Source organism: Zootoca vivipara, chromosome 2, assembly GCF_963506605.1.
Source record: "Zootoca vivipara chromosome 2, rZooViv1.1, whole genome shotgun sequence".
NCBI lineage: Eukaryota > Metazoa > Chordata > Lepidosauria > Squamata > Lacertidae > Zootoca > Zootoca vivipara.
The window spans coordinates 31612616-31631930 of record NC_083277.1 but is presented as its reverse complement, the minus strand read 5'-3'; the positions used below and the strand labels follow the sequence as shown (position 1 = coordinate 31631930).

General features: G+C 42.9%; 1 protein-coding gene across 3 annotated transcripts in view; it reads right to left on the bottom strand.

Annotated features, from left to right (window-relative positions):
• Nucleotides 1-19315, bottom strand: part of CHL1 (cell adhesion molecule L1 like) — a 199556-nt gene that overhangs the window by 54028 nt on the left and 126213 nt on the right. For all 3 annotated transcript variants that reach the window (XM_035106606.2, XM_035106610.2, XM_035106608.2), the window contains 5 exons: nucleotides 11207-11329; nucleotides 8997-9167; nucleotides 6014-6055; nucleotides 3828-3945; nucleotides 1685-1866 (listed from right to left, as the gene is read on the bottom strand). In XM_035106606.2, the coding sequence (XP_034962497.2) occupies nucleotides 1685-1866; nucleotides 3828-3945; nucleotides 6014-6055; nucleotides 8997-9167; nucleotides 11207-11329 (636 nt within the window). The remainder of the gene's footprint in view (nucleotides 1-1684; nucleotides 1867-3827; nucleotides 3946-6013; nucleotides 6056-8996; nucleotides 9168-11206; nucleotides 11330-19315) is intronic.

Below are 19315 nucleotides of genomic sequence, written 5' to 3'. Positions count from 1 at the left end.
GCTATTCACTGTAAGAACATGTATTTGCTGAGCTTGCAGATTGATAGAATTACTATAGCAAAATTGCACGACTGAAATCCATTGACGACATAGCACTCATACTGGGGCAACGCAGCATGAGTTCACACTCTCCGCTTAAGTGATAGGTAATATAACTGGCAATTCTCTTCCCTGGCTCCCTCCCTCTCTGAGGTAATTTCCTCAGGCAATTAGAAAGAATGATCCATGATGCCGGCATCAGGATAGCATTATCATATTTTTATTTTCAAGCTATGGAACCAGAAAAAAAAAAATCCAATCACATGGTATCCTTTAGAATCAATGGTTTGTAAACCACCTTAATATTCTGTAAACTGCCCAGAGAACTTAGTTTTATGGGCAGCATATACACATAATAAAGTCTTCCCCAACCTGGGGCTCTTCAGATGTTTTTGAGCACCTGTCCTATCCTCCTTGTCTACTGGCCATGCTGGCTGGAACCGATACGAATTGGCGTTCAACAATGAGAGGGCGCAAGATTGAAAAAGGCTGCTTTACACTGGCACTGCCATCCTATGCATGCTTTCTTGGGTATGTTATATGAATATAAATAAATACAAGCTATGTCTACCTTGTTTTACATGCAATGCCACACAGAATTTCTCGTGAATTCTTGAAGTATTTCTCTTTGACATATGTGGCAGAATCTATATGGGACCAACTGGATAGCTCAGTTGATTGGAGTGTGGTGTTGATAACACCAAGGTTGCAGCGCTTCAATCCCCATACGGGGCAGCTGCATATTCCTGCATTGCAGGAAGTTGGACTAGATGATCCTCAGGGTCATAGAATCATAGAATAGAATCATAGAACCATAGAGTTGGAAGAGATCACAAGGGCCATCCAGTCCAACCCCCTGCCCTTGCAGCTCTACAATTCTATGATTCTGAGAAGGTTTGAAACATCTGCCAGATCCCCTGAGTGGTTTAGCTCCAGTGTAGAACTTGGAAGTTGCAAAGAATGTTGATCACATTGTTTTATAAATGTAATCTGCTTTTCAAAATATTTCAAATTATTTTTACTTATTTTTTTACGGTGCACAGCCTTTTAAAAAATCACCGGTTAGATAAGGCCTGAGCAACTTGAGATCCACCAAGGTGAAGACTTCCCACCACCCAGGTGTGTCAAATACTGGGCAAAGAACACAATATAGTTGTTGTCCTGCCAGGAATAACACCTGTTTGACAAGCCTGATTTAGAGTCTGGTATGAATGAGAATAAAGGGACCCAGGTGGCACTGTGGTTAAACCACTGAGCCTAGGGCTTTGCCAATCAGAAGGTCGGCGGTTCGAATCAACAGGGTGAACTCCCATTGCTCGGTCCCTGCTCCTGCCAACCTAGCAGTTCGAAAGCACGTCAAAATGCAAGTAGATAAATAGGAACCGCTACAGCGGGAAGGTAAACGGCGTTTCCATGTGCTGCTCTGGTTCGCCAGAAGCGGCTTTGTCATGCTGGCCACATGACCTGGAAGCTATACGCCGGCTCCCTCGGCCAATAATGCGAGATGAGCGCGCAACCCCAGAGTCGGTCACGACTGGACCTAATGGTCAGGGGTCCCTTTACCTTTATGAATGAGAATAGTAGCACTGCCTGGAAGGAACTACCAAATATGTATCAAAGAGCATCATTAATAAGATCACAGTACCTTCGACGTCCACTGAGAACTGATGTTTTGTTTCTCCCAAAACATTCTTGGCAACGCATTCATAGACCCCTCCATCATCTGTAGTGACTTGTTCTATCTTCAATATCTTCCCAAAATTCTCTCTGACTCCTCTGTCATCCCTTCCTCTGTCAACCCTTCTCCAGGTTAGATGTGGTGTTGGACTATGGCCAGAGAAGAAGAAACAGGAAAAGATTAAACTTTTTTTCCCTAAGTGACATTTTCTCCTTTTTAAAACAGATGGATGGTTTGAATATTTTTACCTCTGTTCTATCAAACAGAGTGTTTTACCTCTGTTCTATCAAACCCTTTGTTCTATCAAACCCTTTTACCTTTGTTTTATCTTTTACCTTTGTTCTATCAAACCCTTGACTTCAATAAATTACATATACAGACATATATACATAGACATAATCTGTTAAACTTCAGATTAGAGGCATGCATTGCTTGGAATATGCTTTGCCTCCTCATTAAAGGGCATGGTGAATGTGCAAAGCATGGTCCACTGCCAACAACGTTGGAAATTGGTTGGAGCACCACAGAAAGGCAGTAGCATGTACATAGAGGTAGGGAAACTTGTTTCATCCCGTTCCATGACAGTCTTTTGCAGCTATAAATGGGGTTAAAGTTTTCATCGCGATGGCACTAATCAATTGTGTGCTTGCCCAGCCAGAGCTAATTCTCCAGGCAACTGAATATAAAAGAAACTTTGTGTTATGCAGAATTAATGGGGCACTCTCATAACAAAGCAGACAGAAGTTCGGGGCAGGCTGCTAACTTCACCTTCCCAGCTGGCCTCCCCGATGCCAACACACTACATGGCACACATAGACCCAAGTCCTGGCTGTTTACTCTTCTGTCCATCTGTTGAGATGGCAACATGCCAAGTCCCAGGTTACTCTCTCCTCCTGGTTCCTAAAATATATTATGGCTTTCCAGGAGCAGAATGTTCACAGTACAAGTGGCATATCTTTTCTTCAGATGGCATAGCTTTCATCCCCCCCCCCCTGAAACTTCCAAGTTTTCCCGAAGGCTTTATTTATTTTAAAGAATTACTAATCCACTTAATGTTTGAAAACCTATTTAGCACTATACAAGCACACATACGCAATCACAAAAAAAGCAGAACAGTTACAGATATATTTGTGTGAGAGAATATATACATGTATATATAAAAGGAAGAGGTAAAAATAGGAATTCAGACATAACAAGATCCAGGTCTCAGCGACATTAGTAAAAAAGAATAGAAAAGTGTTTTGAATGTGTTATAAACATGCAACACCAGATGGTGCTGGAGAGCAAAAAAATAATTCTTTGTGATTTTCCATAATGCTTCCCCCCCTTTTGTTTTAACCATTTAATTTCTGACTTATTTATAGAGGGTTTTTTTTTTCCCTGTGTGTAGATCCACTCTCAGTCTCATGGTGAGACAAAGCCTGGGCAAATAGATGTATCTTTAGAAAACATCCAAGGATGCTTCATGTATATAATATGTTCCTTGTGACAACAATCAGTGTAAACAGCACCCAGAAGGGAAATAGAAAATTCTGTACAGCTTTCCCTCAAGGTCAGTGTCAACGCAGGCCTGTACAGAGGGGGGTGGGGTAGACCCAGGTACACAAGTTACATCCTTAGAGGATTAAGCTGGTCAGGGCCTGCCAGACTTAGGCTTTCACACCAAGAAGGCCCAGTGTCTCACTCTGCCCAAAGGCTGCCCCTGCTTATGCGACATTTCTTCTTATTGCATGTGCAGCATGCCATATATGCAATATTAGGGCTGCTAACACGCTCATGTTCCCCATAAAGGACGCAAGCTTAAAACTGGAGAAGTGCAGTGCAGACTCACTGCTCCTTGTTGCCTGAAACGGAGAACAAATGCTGCCGTCTTCCTCACTGAGGCCAACCCTTTAAAAGGGCTTGCTATACCAATCAAACACCAATCACTGCCTTCATCTATTTGCCCCTTCATGATCCGGCCTGAAGAAGGTCACTTCATGCTGCATACTAGGGTCATTCTTGGAAAAGTATACGTATAGAAACATTGCCCCGTTACTCCCCCAACCCCACTTTTTTCATGGTGGAAATTGGGGGGAAAGGGGTGGGTGGGATGGGTGGGAATACTCACAGTCCTTCAGCAATGCATTCCAGAAAAAGATCAGATCCTTTTATGACAGTCACTTCTGAACTGTGGCCAGGAGACTCAGGGATAACAAGTTTTGGTTTTCTTTCCTTGATTAAATTTGCTGAAAATGAAGGTGGAGACGGGAGAGAAAGAAGTAATTTCAGAGCTTTCAAAATGAGCTGAGCTCTTCCTAATATTTATCATTTATGAACGATAGAAATTTTAATGCCAATTGATTCCTGTATAGCTAATGCACTGGAAAAACTGAATGGCATCAGACTAGATCGGCAACAGTTTTCTCATTGATTTCAGAGTATGTATTTGGATGTACACATCTAAGTCTATATCAAAATGTGGTACAGTGGTACCTCGCAAGACGAATGTCTCGCGCAATGAAAAACTCGCAAGACAAAAGCGTTTTGTGATCTTTTTGTTGACTCGCAAGACGAATTTTTCTATGGCCATGCTTCGCAAGATGATTTTTTTTTTGCTTTGATTTGTTTAAATTGGAAAACCACAAGACGAAATTTTCGCAATACAAAACGACTCGTGGAACAAATTAATTTTGTCTTGCGAGGCATCACTGTATTTTAAAATTGTGGATCTATTTTAGGAGTGCAGCAAATACCACTGGTTTTCCATTTCTGTAGTGTATGCCAGATATTCACTGCAGACCCTATGTGCCTGCTGATGCAGTTGGGTACCAGTAAAAACAAAAAGCAGGACACACCTACAGTCTTGCTCCATACAAATTTCCATATCATTCACTTGGAAGAAGAGTAGAAGAGTTTGGATTTGATATCACTACCTGAAGGAGTCAGCATTCTCTTTTCCCTCCCCCCCCCCAAACAAACACTCTGTGAGGTGAGTGAGGCTGAGAGACTTCAGAGAAGTGAGACTTGCCCAAGGTCACCCAGCAGCTGCATGTGGAGGAGCGGAGACACGAACCCGGTTCCCCAGATTGTGAGTCTACTGCTCTTAAGCACTACACCACACTGGCTCTGGCTGAATATAGGGTTAAAACCATATGGCTAAATATAGGGTTGAAACCAGGGAAATGACAACAGTCACGCCATAGCCTTGGAGGCAAAGCTGTCTCCCTCAGAGCAGGGGGATTTCTACTGCTCAGCTTCATTTCTTCCCCAGTCTTGTGTTTGAGGAAAGTCAAAATGTCTACTAGAGTGCCTTGGAAACAGCTTTTGACGCGGCACAAACCAGCTGCGGTGGTTACATGGAAGTCAGTAAGCAACAAGCCTACCAGATAGTGGAGTATGTATGGTGCAGTGATTAGCATGCTAGACTATGACTGGGGGAAAACCAGGTTGAAATCCCCACTCAGCCACAAAGCTGGTCCTCTCACTGTATCACAGCCAAATCCTACCTCACAGGTTGCTGTCGGGGGGGGGGGGGGAATTGGATAGGGGAAGTGGGAGAACCATGTATGCCTTGGAGAAGGGTGTTTCATGACTTGCAATTTATAAATAAGCAGCTGCAGAATTCTTTACATGTCTACTCAGAAACAAGTGTCATTGAGTTTGATGGGGCTCACTCCCAGGTAAGTAGGTAAACAATCATAGGCTGAAACAAAACAAAACAGTTTCATGCTGAATTGCAGCCCATAGCTCTTATATTGCCCTTTTACTTATATAGCAATACACCTGGTATGAAGGTTGAGAACCAAAATATATACCATTATTTTTTATTCTGAAAAGTGAAATAGCATTTAAGACACTGGACATTTCTAATAATAATAATAATAATAATAATTTATTTGTACCCCGTCCATCTGGCTGGGTTTCCCCAGCCACTCCGGCTTCCAACAAAGATTAAAAATACATTAAAATGTCACACATTAAAAACTTCCCTAAACAGGGCTGCCTTCAGATATCTTCTAAATGTCAGGTAGTTGTTTATCTCTTTGACATCTGGTGGGAGGGTGTTCCACAGGGCGGGTGCCACTACTGAGAAGGCCCTCTGCCTGGTTCCCTGTAACCTCACTTCTCGCTGCGAGGGAACCACCAGAAGGCCCTCGGCGCTGGACCTCAATGTCCGGGCAGAACAATGGGGGTGGAGACACTCCTTCAGGTATACTGGGCCGAGGCCATGGTAACTCTTATTTCAGCTGGGTAAATTATTTTATTCCATATTATTGACATTGCGGGTGCAAATGCTAAATAGTGACAACTTACCCTTGGCAGCGCTAGGTGAACTGGAATCATTAGTATGTTTTGCTGAAATAAACAAAAATGGAAACCAAATGGAAACATGAATGGTGATGAAATTTATTGAAGATCTGATGGAAGCAATCAAACTTAATTCAGGTTTCAGAGCACGGTGTTGCAAATGTGTTTGCCTGTTGCATTTTCTCTTCATCCCATCCCACTCTCCCAAATATTCACCCTAATCATGCTGCACATTAAGTAGTTTTTCAAACTCTCCACATGGAGTGAGAGGGAATGCAATGAATTTGAGTGAAAAGGAAAAAAAGAAAACCTGGATTCGAAGCCACTACTATACGGTATATCCCAGGATTGTGTAACCATAGTATTCTCTCTTTTCAAAAAACAACAAATATAATTACTAAACATGTAATGCAAGCATGCACAGTGATAATGAACTGATGTATAAACAATGTAAATGCTGGAAAAGATGTCAAATTCAAATCATTTTAAGTTAACCTGTGTTGTAAAATTAAGTTGGCCATTTAGAAAACATCAACAGTATCCATCCTGAAAGGACAAGATTCAGGTTAGTTAACATAGCCTCTCTCCCCTTTTTGGCCAACCACATGTCCAAAAATGCATGGAGAAATGTTACTGGGAACCAGGCTGCACACATATAGAGCACAGTGATACTGTGCTATATCAAGCATCAAAACATCAAGCATCAGCCATGGAGATGGCTAATGGCTGTCTCCCTACACAGCTGAACATTCTTCCTGATTCGTTACATCAGGAAAGATAGTTTAATTTAGCTTCATTTCACTTATGGCGTCTGCTGATTTTGCTTAAAAACAATTTTTAAGGTAAATTTTAAGGTATCTGCTCAAGTAAAACATCTCAGGAAGGTTTATGGAAGCAAAGGGATGGTTTAGTTGTTGCTGCTGTTAAATACAAATGGTCTAGAGTGATTCTTCACCTATCCAGTTTAGATAATTTAATACAATTGGATCCCCTAACAATTTTGTTTCTATTTTATTTGCCCTGGTGTACTTTCCACATGAGCACAAGCCAGATTGCCTGCATGCTGTCTGTGGTAACTCCTTGAGTTATTTAAGATTTTTCTCAATCTTGGCAGATCTGAGGAAAGTAAGATTGACAACTGTGAAACATGTAAGGGTAAACCTGAACTCTTCGGCAATAAAACACAAAAGCAGATAGCTGAACATTGCTTTTAAAAAATGCATCAGGGTGTTATTCAATTCTGAAATGGCACACTATTCACAAAGTCTATTTACAAAGTCAAAGTATTAAGACAAACAAATTACTTCTATCCGCCATGGATGGAAAGCCTGTTTCCACTCATATGGTGGCTCATTCTTCACGGCATTTTTCTGATGGATGTGGGGGAGTTCCACAAGAAAATACCTGAGCACATTTTAAAAGTCAAAAGCGATAGATTTAAGCTCTTACTGCTCCTCCAGGAGCCCATGCTTCTGAGCCATGTTGAAAACAGGTCAGCTACTCTGAAATATAGGGAATTATTTGCAGCATATTGCTAAAATATGACCGCAGAATCAAGCCATTTGTGGCCAAACCTACAAACTGTTCCAACAGCAAGTAAGAATGCCGATTGGAACTGAGGTGTTTCACTAGCATAATGCCAGGTGTAGGCATTGCATCAGTACCCTAGTGTAGAACTGCCCTGCTAATGCTGGCAACAGATATTGATTGTTTGTACATAGCATAGTGCATGTTAGTCAGGGGCTGAACATCTCTGTGGAGATGACTACATATTCCCTAACAGCATTTCAGCCACAGCTGTTCTATGTAGTAGAAATCTCTTTTGTAGACCATCTTCAAAGGCCTCAGATACAGAGGAGACCATGTCCACCTAAACATTAGGAAGAACTTCCTGACAGTAAGAGCTGTTCGGCAGTGGAATTTGCTACCAAGGAGTGTGGTGGAGTCTCCTTCTTTGGAGGTCTTTAAGCAGAGGCTTGACAGGCATATGTCAAGAATGCTTTGATGGTGTTTCCTGCTTGGCAGGGGGTTGGACTGGATGACCCTTGTGGTCTCTTCCAACTCTATGATTCTATGATTCTATGTCAACATTGACAAACGATACAATTCTAAGAAGAGCAGAGAAGCAAGAGCAGAGAAGATTCAAATGAATCTTCAGTCCTTCAGGTCTTCAGACTCTGAAAAAGGCCCCATTTGGTAACAACAGAGAAGGGGGAGAAATTCTGCCTGTGACACATTTTAATGCAAACCTCCTTAATTCTCACTTCCTGAAGCAACATGAGTACTAAAATGAAAGCTACCCACTGAAATTCACACTTGGGGCAAAATTGCATTTCAGAAGAAATGCCCACCCAAGTGCTGAGGAATTTTCATAACATTTTTGAAATTAGCAAACTGATACGGAAATGTGGCAAACCAGACTAAAGATTTGGAAAAAAAACTGTGAGAAATCAAAACTGACAAATTCGCCCGTCGCTAGGGAGCAACCTTTTGTAATGGCACTGCAAGCTGTCGATGACAGCCTTTCCTCCACAGGCTGCTGCTGTAGCGCCAAACCTTGATTTGCAAAAATTGTTTTGCTAGCTGATCTCTGTGATTTTTGACTGGATCCAATTTCGTAAGCAGATATGTGTGTTTTCTTGTTTTTGTTTTAGCAAACAAAGGAAGATGTGCAGGTATGCAGCTGGCAAGTGCCCTGAGGAATGTCTCCTGTATCAGTTCAGCAAATTCAGCAAAACAACAGAAGAGCTTTGTAGGGCCAACAGCTGCAGATCTTTTTATGAGCGGGACCTTGCTCTCATAACAAAAACAATAGTGCAGGAACAAATATACATTCGCATATATTTTTGTTAGGAATAATCATATTAGAGACATACGTCACATATAAGAATTCTCAGAGGAGTAGGTTTTGGGATAGATGTTAAGGCAGGTGGAGGAGAGAGGTGGAAGAATGAAAGAAAAAGGGGGGGAACTGAACCCCCAGACTTACAACGTGTAACTGTTAGTGTCATTGGCATTTTCTGCACAATAGTCCTCAGCCTCGGAAAGGCAGCAAAGCAGCAATAATCACTCCGGCTGTCATTTTCATCCACATTTGCAAAGAAAAGATCCCCCTTAAGGCTCATGGAGACCCTTTCATCTTGTGGGATGTGTTGCAAGTCTAACAAGGATAATAATAATAATAATAATAATAATAATAATAATAATAATAATAATATAATGATGACACAGTATGATAATTATCTTCTCCTCCCCCCCCCCACTCCACAAAAAGAAAAGAAAAAAGGTGGCAGGTCACTGTTCTGTCAAAATACTTGTTCCCAGGTAAGGGAATAATTCTTTGATGTTAAAGAGTCATGAGGTCTGAAAGTATATTTCGATATTCACCAGGTTTTGTTTTTTTTAAGACAAAAAAAGGCCGCCATCTTGTAAGCAGGACAAATTCCTGTCCCAGTACACACCCACCAAATGTAAACTGCCTTCTGCATAAATATTCTGCAGAGACAATATAGCAACTGCCATGAAGACTGCATCATTTTAATCGTTCAGACCAGCACAACTATTAATATTACAAAGGCCTACATTACAGGCGCCATGGCTGTCAAGAAGCCCCTTGCTCCTGTCACACAGAGTGCACACATAGCCTGCATTCCATAATGTGATTCCATTTTTAATTTGCTGTTTTGATAGCTGAAGAATTATGATTTTTTTTTTTTTATCAAGAGGCGGTAGCTGTCACAGCAAATGAGATTCCAAGGTCATGTTCTGGAGGTGTAATCCCCTTGGATCAAGTTCTTCCAAACCAATCAGACAGTCATGCCTATCCAGTTACCCTCCAGCTGAATTGGACTTCAACTCCCATCACCCCAGCCAAGCTGGCTGGTTTTGACTGCACGTTTAGTCCAAAAAACCAGACGGGGAAGGCTTCAGTAGGCTTTGGTAGGCAAATAGTAACTTGTATCCTTCATCTTCCTGAGGATACCATAGCCTCAAGTTGCCAATTTCTGCTTCCTTCCACATTTTCTTTTCCTTTTTGTTTTTGGACAGTGGGTGAGGGAGAGGTCTAAGTGTACAAGCAAGAGATTCTCTTCTTGTTGAGGCAGTCTGGTCATTCACTTCACTCTAGGAAAGACAGTAGAAATTGAGACCAAGACTGAAGCATGCCAGTGAGCAGAAGAGCTCCTCCGCTCCCTGGCAGGCCTTTACCTGATGGCGAGATGGGAGCTGTAGACTGGGCAGAGGAGAAATCTGTTCTCCCTAGAACACCCTGGCTTCTATCTCTCTGTCCATGCCCCCTCCATTTAGGTAGCTTGAGAGAACGGAGGGAAAGGAAGGCAGTAACAACTGTGCACAGGTCACAGGCCCATGGACAGCCACAACATAGTCCTCTCTGGAAACGTAAGATTAGGAGCCACCGGTGCAGCGAGGTGGCAGCCTGCATCTGGCATCCAGGTACTGGTGACACGGAGAGAGAGGGACAAGGCGGAAGGAAGACTTTGAGGATGTACAGTACTGGCAGAGCCAATCTGGTGCTTCCACCAGCACATCCACACCATGGCAACATTTCCCCGCCTCCCCACTCCCAATATGGCACAGGGATGCTGGTGCCATGCTTTCGATAGACTTCATTTCAGCACTGAATTTGTAATCTAACCAGTAGCCATTTCTCTCTTTTCTCTTTCACTTTCATCCGTCCTGTCACATGAAGATATGAACTTATGTCAAGAAGCTTCAGGTCCACTAGCTCTGACTGGGCTAGCAATGGCTACGAAGCTCATGATGGCTGTATTACCTCCAATATCAGAGGCAATACACATCTGAATGCCAGTTGCTGGGAATCGTAAGTAAGAAAGGAATAATTTGCTGCTGTGTGAGTTTCCCATAAGCATGTAAACAGGATGCAGGACTAGGTACGGCTTTGGTCTGGCCTAGCAGGGCTATTCTTACCTTCTTACCCTTTTATCCTTCTTACCCTTTTAATGCTGACATACACTAACCATTTATATGATTCCCTTACAACTTTTCAGCACTTTCTAATCCATTATTTGTACACTTTTGCAGTTCATTTTTGCATACTTTTGCACACCGAAGAGGCATCTGAACAGTTTCTGTTTTAATTAAGTTCAGGTTATCAGGGGAAATCTTTCAAAGAGAGATTTGATTTTTAAATGGTGCAAAGAGGAATGAAATGGTTCTCACCAATGTTCATCCAATAAATGTGCAGTGGTGGGATTCCCTTGGGAGGGTTGCAGTGCAAGACCATTGCATCTCCATATTCTACATCTATCGGGTCAATCTTCTCCTTGGGGAATTTAGGAATACCTAACATAATGGAAAAGAAATATTTTCAGAAGTCACTGAGTAGCACCTATGAACATTATATCTGGCATTCTCTGTATTATATTATATATCATGGCATTATATAATGGCATTCCCATGACTGTGCGGTCTTATGATTCACAATGCAAGATAACCAAATTCATGTGGGAAAATAATGCAGCCATACATTCTGAATTTGAAAAATTGTCCACGGGCAATTTCAGGAGGGATGCATGTGTAGAAATGCCACTTACCTAGGAATCCTGAAACAATTTTCTTTCTGTGTGGAGAACAAGCACGCATTCTGCTATGCACATGGTGCTGAATCATTTGACACTGATTTTGCCATTTGGCTTCTACAGATCACCAGACGCACACCTAAGTTGCACTGGGCTGGCAGAAATAACAGTGCTGGACATCAATAGCACTGCCAAAGCAGAGTAGGATTATCGCTGCCTCAAAAATGTGGAAAGTGCCTGGCTCCTTCTGACGGAGTTTACAGTCTGACTGCTCTAATGCCTTACAGAGACAATGCAAATCTCATCTGCTTCAGAATAACCAAACTTGTGCAGGCTGCAATTTTATACAGTGGTACCTCTGGATACGAATGGGATCCATTCTGGAGCCCTGTACGCATCCAGAGCAGTACTTACCCTGAAGCGCCATGTGCATGCTCCCCGCGAGATTCGGCGCTTCTGCACACGCGTGTGACATCATTTGGTGCATCTGCGCATGCGTGAATCGCCGAACGCGGAAGTACGGTAACTCATTCCGTTACTTCCGGGTTCTGCGCGTACGTATCTCGGGTCGTACACAACCTGAAGCATACGTAACTAGAGGTATGACTGTACTGCTCCATCCCATTCCACATTTCCAACAGAGCCTTAACAAATACAAGAGAAGATAACAGTGAAGTTCCTTAAGCAAGAATCAGCATTGCCAGGACTGATCACATTTCACTGTCCTAATGTTGGGAAAGGGGTCACAAATCTCCAGGCCTCCCATCAGGGATCTCTGCAAACATCAACCTGCAAGATTTTTTTTTAAAAAAAATTCTTCCCCAGGAGGTTGAGGTTGTTTCAGGGAACTTTCCCCTTACATTCCAGGCAAGTTGAAACGGGTGAGAAATTGTTGCAGTTCCATCAGCTCATTGTGTAATTAAGCCATAGTATCGTAAAAGAATAAAAAAAAAAACCAGCAGGAACAAAGCAAAAAGAAAAGGAACGAACTTAGCTTGTAAGCCATTAGCAAGTGGCACTCCACCTTTGCAGGATGTTTTGCCTTTGGAGATTGGAGTCTTTGGGACATATAAAGGTGTTGTGGTTTTATCTCCTCTATCACAAGGAGCCTAACATGTCTATATTTCAGCAAAGATTTAAAATGACGCTTCTGAAGGTTTAAGGAAACTGTTTGAAAACCTGCATTTTTAAAAATTACTAGTATCAATTCAAGTAAACTTTGTCTTTGACTGTAGGAGGGAAGGTACTCATGTCAAACAATTCAGGCCTATTCATCCAGACTAGCAACCTGAACTGCAACTCATCTGCACCTCGCTCTGGCAAGTAACTATTAAGGCTACACATTATGGAAGTGATCAAAATGAAGTTAAGCACATTAAAAACCAACAGCTCTTAAAAGTGCTTAGCGGTGACTGGACTTTTTCTATAAATTGCGTGTTGCGGTTATTCCATACTTGCTAGTTCTCAAGTCAAAGCAACAGAATACCCTTTAACAGAATTTAGCAGCATTTATAGCCAAGTAATCTTGCCGACACTTCTTCTTTCTTTCATACTACAAGCAAGAGAAGTGTCAAAACTGGTACGGTGGGAGGGATGCCCCATTTCTAACTGAGCTGTGGATGTGACAAGCTCGTCTCATTGGACTAAGTGTGAATGAATTGATAGAAATCAAGCAAATGTGCATGAACCTCCTTGAGAGCCCTACAGGGGGTAATGGCAAGAACACGGTAATGTACTCTCTCTTTTTCATGAGTGCTGAAATTATACTCCATGATGCATCCTGACCGTGCAGGAAAATTGCCCGGCAATGATAATACGATGCAATTTAGGTCATCTTCCTAAAGGTTTGCTTGCTGAGGTCCAATCTGGCTCATCATCTGGTAGATAAAAGACGCTCATGTAGTCACCAAAGTCTGAAAGCCACTATTCTCGGAGGCACCCTGCATTTTGCTATCCGTTGTAGAACACTGAGTCCATCTGGAAGTTAGTAGTGGTGCTACACCGACACTTGGTGGAAGGAAGCCATCTGATGGAGAAATATCATTTCACAGCACATGCTCTCACAGGTAAGGTGCCAGCCCTCTGATAATGCAAGCCGTGTTAGTGAGGAGGGAGGGAAAAGGCCATTCACTTCACGAAGATTCAAGTTGCAGCTCCAGCTCATTCATATATATATAATCTTGCCAGGTGTCATTCAGCTGCACTGAGGCTAGAATTGAGATGTCATTGAGATGTCATTTTGACAAGTTGAGAGCACTAAAACAACAAAAGCTTTTGCTTTCTGAAATGAAGGGCATGTACCTGTAGGATGCGGAATCGTGTTTTGATTCAATTCCTGGTGGCAGTAGTGGCAGTGGCAGATCAGATGTGAAAATGATCTTAGAAGTATTAACATTCAGATGCTCAGATTTTTTAAATAATCACTTTGTTGGTTCTCATCATTTCTTCTTCTTATATGTGCTATTTGAGGAATGATTTTATTTATTTTTTTACAAATGGCTGACAGCTTTGATGATGGGAGAAAAGGGATGGTGAGTAGCCTTTTAGTTATAACAAAGGAAAGGGGAGACACTAAAGGTAATAGGTAAACGTAAAGGACTCCTGGACGGATAAGTCCAGTCAAAGGTGACTGGACTTATGGGGTATGGTGCTCATCTTGCTTTTCAGGCCAAGGGAGCCAGCGCTTGTCCACAGACAGTTTTCCGGGTCATGTGGCTAGCATGACCAAACCACTTCTGGCACAAAGGAATACCATGACAGAAGACAGAGTGCATGGAAATGCAATTTACCTTCCCACGGCAGTGATACCTATTTATGAACTTGCAGTGCCATGATTTCGAAGCTGGGACAGAGCAGTGGGAGCTCACTCCATTGCACAGATTCGAACTGCCGACCTTCTGATCAGCAAGCTGAAGAGGCTCTGTGGTTTAGACCACAGCGCCACTAGCTCCCTACGAAGAGACACTACCAATGCTTGAGCAAGGTCATAGTGTATATAGCAGCGACACCAGTCACTCCCCTCTACATACTCGATACTCTGGGTTCTATCTGTGTCTCTTGCACTAATGAAAGGTTCTCTGATTGAGTGGAGATGTCCCTCAGCAGAATGGAGAAGAGAAGGATTGTAGTTCAGTGGTAGAGCATCTTCTTTGCAGAAAGTCCCAGGTTCAATCTCTAGCTTCTCCAAATATGGTCGGGAATCCCCCACCCCCACCAGAAATCCTGGAGGGCTGCTAGTGTGTTCAGTACTGAGCTCATGGAACAATAGTCTGATTCAGTATAAGGCAGCTTTCTATGTTCCTAAGGCCGTTTTGCACTTTCATGTCCTTGCCTCCAGTGGTTCCTGGTGTTGCCCCAAATCTGGTTACTGTGTTGGAAGTCACTTTGGAATACTGTGGGAGGTAGCACAGGAGGTAGAGCTACTGATAAGGGGCACCACTGGACACAACCCCATATCTGCCCATAGAGGGCAAACCATTCAGTAGCCCCAGAGACTCCCAGGGATTATGTAATTAATCAATTGGTTATTTAACAAATACAATTAAATCAGATCATCTGTACCTTGGAGGTGCATAAAAACATGTGCTTGCCTTTATTTGAAGAGAAGTGTATTAATAAGCGCCATATATAATAAGAATACTTGTTCATATGCTGCTTTGAATATTAAATTTTGAATATCCATTCTGATACTTACCTGTACTTTCTACCATAACATAATTTGGAGCAGTATGAACTCAGGTTTTACTTGACCTCTGTCTCTCTCTCTCTCTCCAAGCTAGACCTGTTTAAACACCCCATTTGTGTAGTAAATCCCAAGCTAAAGTATTTAAATCTGACCTTGAAATCTGCTCCAGCCTTTAGAGTGCCTGATTTGTGTAAGCCCTAGAAAGGACTATGGATATGAGCGTGAAATTTTGGAAAAGAGTCACAGAAACTGCTGTGCAGCTTTATGGTCAATGAAACGGCATGTTTAGCTACCCAATCCCAGAGCAGATCCTCCTCCCCACTCCCTTTTGGCTCTGGGAACATTTTGATAATGAAAAGGAATAGATTCTCTTGGCTAAGTAGCTCAGCGGTTGGTGCCTTTGCCTTCATAATTGGCTTCAATTATGCAGGTACCGTATAATTACTGGAGTTTTCTCCTTTATTTCCCAATACTGTGAAAAGAGCATTAAACATTCACAAGGTTTAGGAGAAGCTGCATTAAAAAAACACTCATTTCATTGTAGGTTTTGCATCTTAATCTTCAACAAATGTGCAGTCATTTTTTCCCTTGAAAACCAGTTTAATAGTAAAGTGTTGTGGGCTTTTTAATATATATAAAATAGTATTTCCATTGTGTTGTTGGGAGAACTGGGATGCTTAAACAATGCTTTTGCCTTCCCTGCCAGCAGAACCCCTTTGCTTGACTTGGGCATCCCACTGTTGTGGATTTGAATGGCTCGCAGGGCAAAATTTATGCTCCAAAGCATCACCTAGTGTGACTTGTTGCTCTTTCCACTTTTATTGAGGTGGTGAGTTGCCAAGCACCTTGCATCCCCATTGAAATCTGCCAGCAGAATGTTGCCAAGCACCACACTGTTATCGTGAATGCACACAGTGATCTCACAGTTTCCAGAGCTCGGCTCTGATTATATTTGCACACACATCACAATTGATTTATTCAAGCTCCTCTGCAGCAGCACTTATCAAATGTTGCCACACAGTGTGTCATAGTATTGGGTTGCGATATGGCCAAAATGGGGGTGGGGTGGGGAGGAGAGGAGAGGAGAGGAGAGGAGCCTTCCACAGGTGCTCAGGTTTCCTTGCAGTCAATGGAGTCAATGCTATCCTTTGCAGTCAAAAGAAGCACCTAAAAGGCAAGCCATATGCCCCAAACCTGTGTGCCGGTGGAATAAAATCAAACAGCCTGCCATAGTCTTTGTACAGGGTCACGTCTAAATGATGCAGCAAGCAATGTGTTACCAGTATGCTGAGTATACCCAGCTCTATTTCTCTGTTACATCTGTGCCTGGTGTGGCTGTGCAAGATCCAGACTAGATGCATTGATGGACCATGTGAGGATCAGTAAGCTGAATCTGAATCCTGGCAAGATGGAAGTCTTGTGGATTGCCATTGTGGGAGCAATATGCTTGCTCTGGATGAGGGTGAGGGCGAACTCTCCCCAAAGGAAGAGGTGCTCTGTTTGGTGGTGTCTGTTGACACATATGTTGTTGGAAGGCCAGATCACACTCTAGAGGGGTAGCTACTCGCAATACTCATGAGATTCCTACCCAGCAGAGCTTTTTTTTCATCTGGAACTCACCAGAACTCAGTTCTGGCATCCCTCCGGTGGTCGCCATTGCCATTATAAGAGAACAAGTGAGGCATTCAGGGTGAATTCCGGTACCTCTCCTTTTGGAAAAACAGCACTGCCACCCAGGAACACCTGGGAACTTCTGCCTGGGACTATGCAAACCCAGCAAGGCAGCCAAGGGCCTACTGAAGCCACAGTCTGCCCCATCTCCCTGTGCAAATCAGAGGTTCCCCACACTTGCTCTATAAGGCAGAAGGAACAGCAGCTAGGTTTCCTCTCCAACCCCACATGCCACCAACACATGCAATGGGGACCGACCACCCCATTTTGCCACCTGAGGCAAAACAGGAAGGTTCTGCCCTGCACATATGCCATGCACTGCCACCCCTGCCGAAGCCTCCCTTATTGGGGCTCTGTGGCTGAGACTTCCAGGTTCTGGTGAGATCTTGTGAGAGTCCCGTGAGATTGTGTGAGGCTATCACCAGATCTCACCAGAACCTGGAAACTGCCACTGCTACTTCTCATCACTTCTCCACTGGTGGTGGGAGTCATGCCTACAGAGGTGCCCCTTGGATTCTGCTGCCTGAGGCTGTTACCTCAGTTGGCCTCATGGACGGGCCAGTCCTGCATGAAGTCCATTATATGTGTACCATCTATTGGACCATTTGCCTTTGGACTGATGCGGCAAGTCTATGTAGGAAAGACTAAAATGTGGTACAGAGACACTTTAAATTGACCTGGGGGGTGGGGGAAAGAAGTGGGTTGAAGGAATATGGATGAGGGTGGGTGGGAAATGTGCCTTCTCCCCTCAGGTTTTTTACCTTTTCTAATATTTTTTCTTCTGAAAACATTGCCCAAAATAAACAGTGTTTAAATAATCCATTATGGTTTTATGTAAAACTATGTGGAGAATGCAAAATGAACCTCGAGAGGAAAAGAAGGAATACCGCATTAAACGTCTACCTAAATCAAATAACTCTCCACCACCGAGAAAACTTTGTTCCCTTGAGGGCCCCCTGTTTAAAATGGGCTGTATATTAATATGCCTGCCAACCTACACCCCAGAGAGAATGCGTGATCGAAGGCAGTCAGCAAGTCCCAGAGAACAACAAATGTTACACAGGAAGGAAAATGTATGCATGCATACAATCAACCACACTTTCTGCAACTTAGTGCTTTGGGACTGATGTTTGAGTTCTATGCTGGGAAATTATTGTTCCATGTTAATTTCACATACAAAAAAGTAATGAGTGATTAATTACCCACAGATGCTCACAAAGCAGGTCACAATGAGATTCACTAAGGCTTTGTTGGGAGTAAAGCAACAATGCTTGCAAAATTTTACCTGAACGGGAGGTGGTGGTGGTGATAGACAGAAAAGCAACCTGTTCTTCTGCCTCACTGATTCCTTCTCTTTGAGTAACTACTTGCTGGTTATGTAGATCACTTTTTTCAGGCTTTACTTCCTTCCTGCTTCTCCCCAAGTTTAATCAGTATATGTTAGCATGTGTGAGTGTTAACTTCTTGGCTGCTTCTTGGCCACAAATAAAACCTATATGTAGAATGGCTTTGTTTGCTTACATAATAAATCTTAGTTTTTCTTTATCCTACCAACCAGCAATCTTACCAAACTATTTCTTTCTTCACACCACTGCAATATATTTACCAAACTTCAACATGATTTATCTAACTGTTTACACAGTTAAGAGTCTAAGGATGTTACCCCAGCATTAGTCTTCTGCCTACACCAGCAACAGTTTCTTCCTGCACATCCCTTTCTTGCTGCACTGGGTTATTCACAGTTCCCCTTGCCTTTCTATGGAAGTAGAAACATGTCCTGTATTTTTGATGATCAGTTACTATTGACTGAAAGGGAAGTGAATTAAGGAACTTGGACTTGACAGTGTTATCTCTGTCATTTCAGCCTCTTCCTCATCCTTCGAAAGCATGAACATAACTAAAGTTAAGATGAAAGTATCTGTGACTCTAAGAAAAACTTTCCAATTCAGAATCCTCAAGATGTTTTGGACTACAACTCCCATGAGCCTCTGTTGTTATGTAGTTCAAAACATTTGGTGCGCACAGCGGGTGGTGCTGTGGGTTAAACCACAGAGCCTAGGGCTTGCCGATCAGAAGGTCGGCAGTTCGAATCCCTGCGACGGGGTGAGCTCCCGTTGCTCGGTCCCAGCTCCTGCCAACCTAGCAGTTCGAAAGCATGTCAAGTGCAAGTAGATAAATAGGTAGCGCTCCAAGCCAGAAGCGGCTTTGTCATGCTGGCCACATGACCTGGAAGCTGTATGCCAGCTCCCTTGGCCAATAACGTGAGATGAGCGCTGCAACTCCAGAGTCGGTCACGACTGGACCTAATGGTCAGGGGTCCCTTCACCTTCACCTTTATATTGCTAATACACAGCCTGTTACTGTTCCCATTCTACAGCTGGGGAATCAAGATTG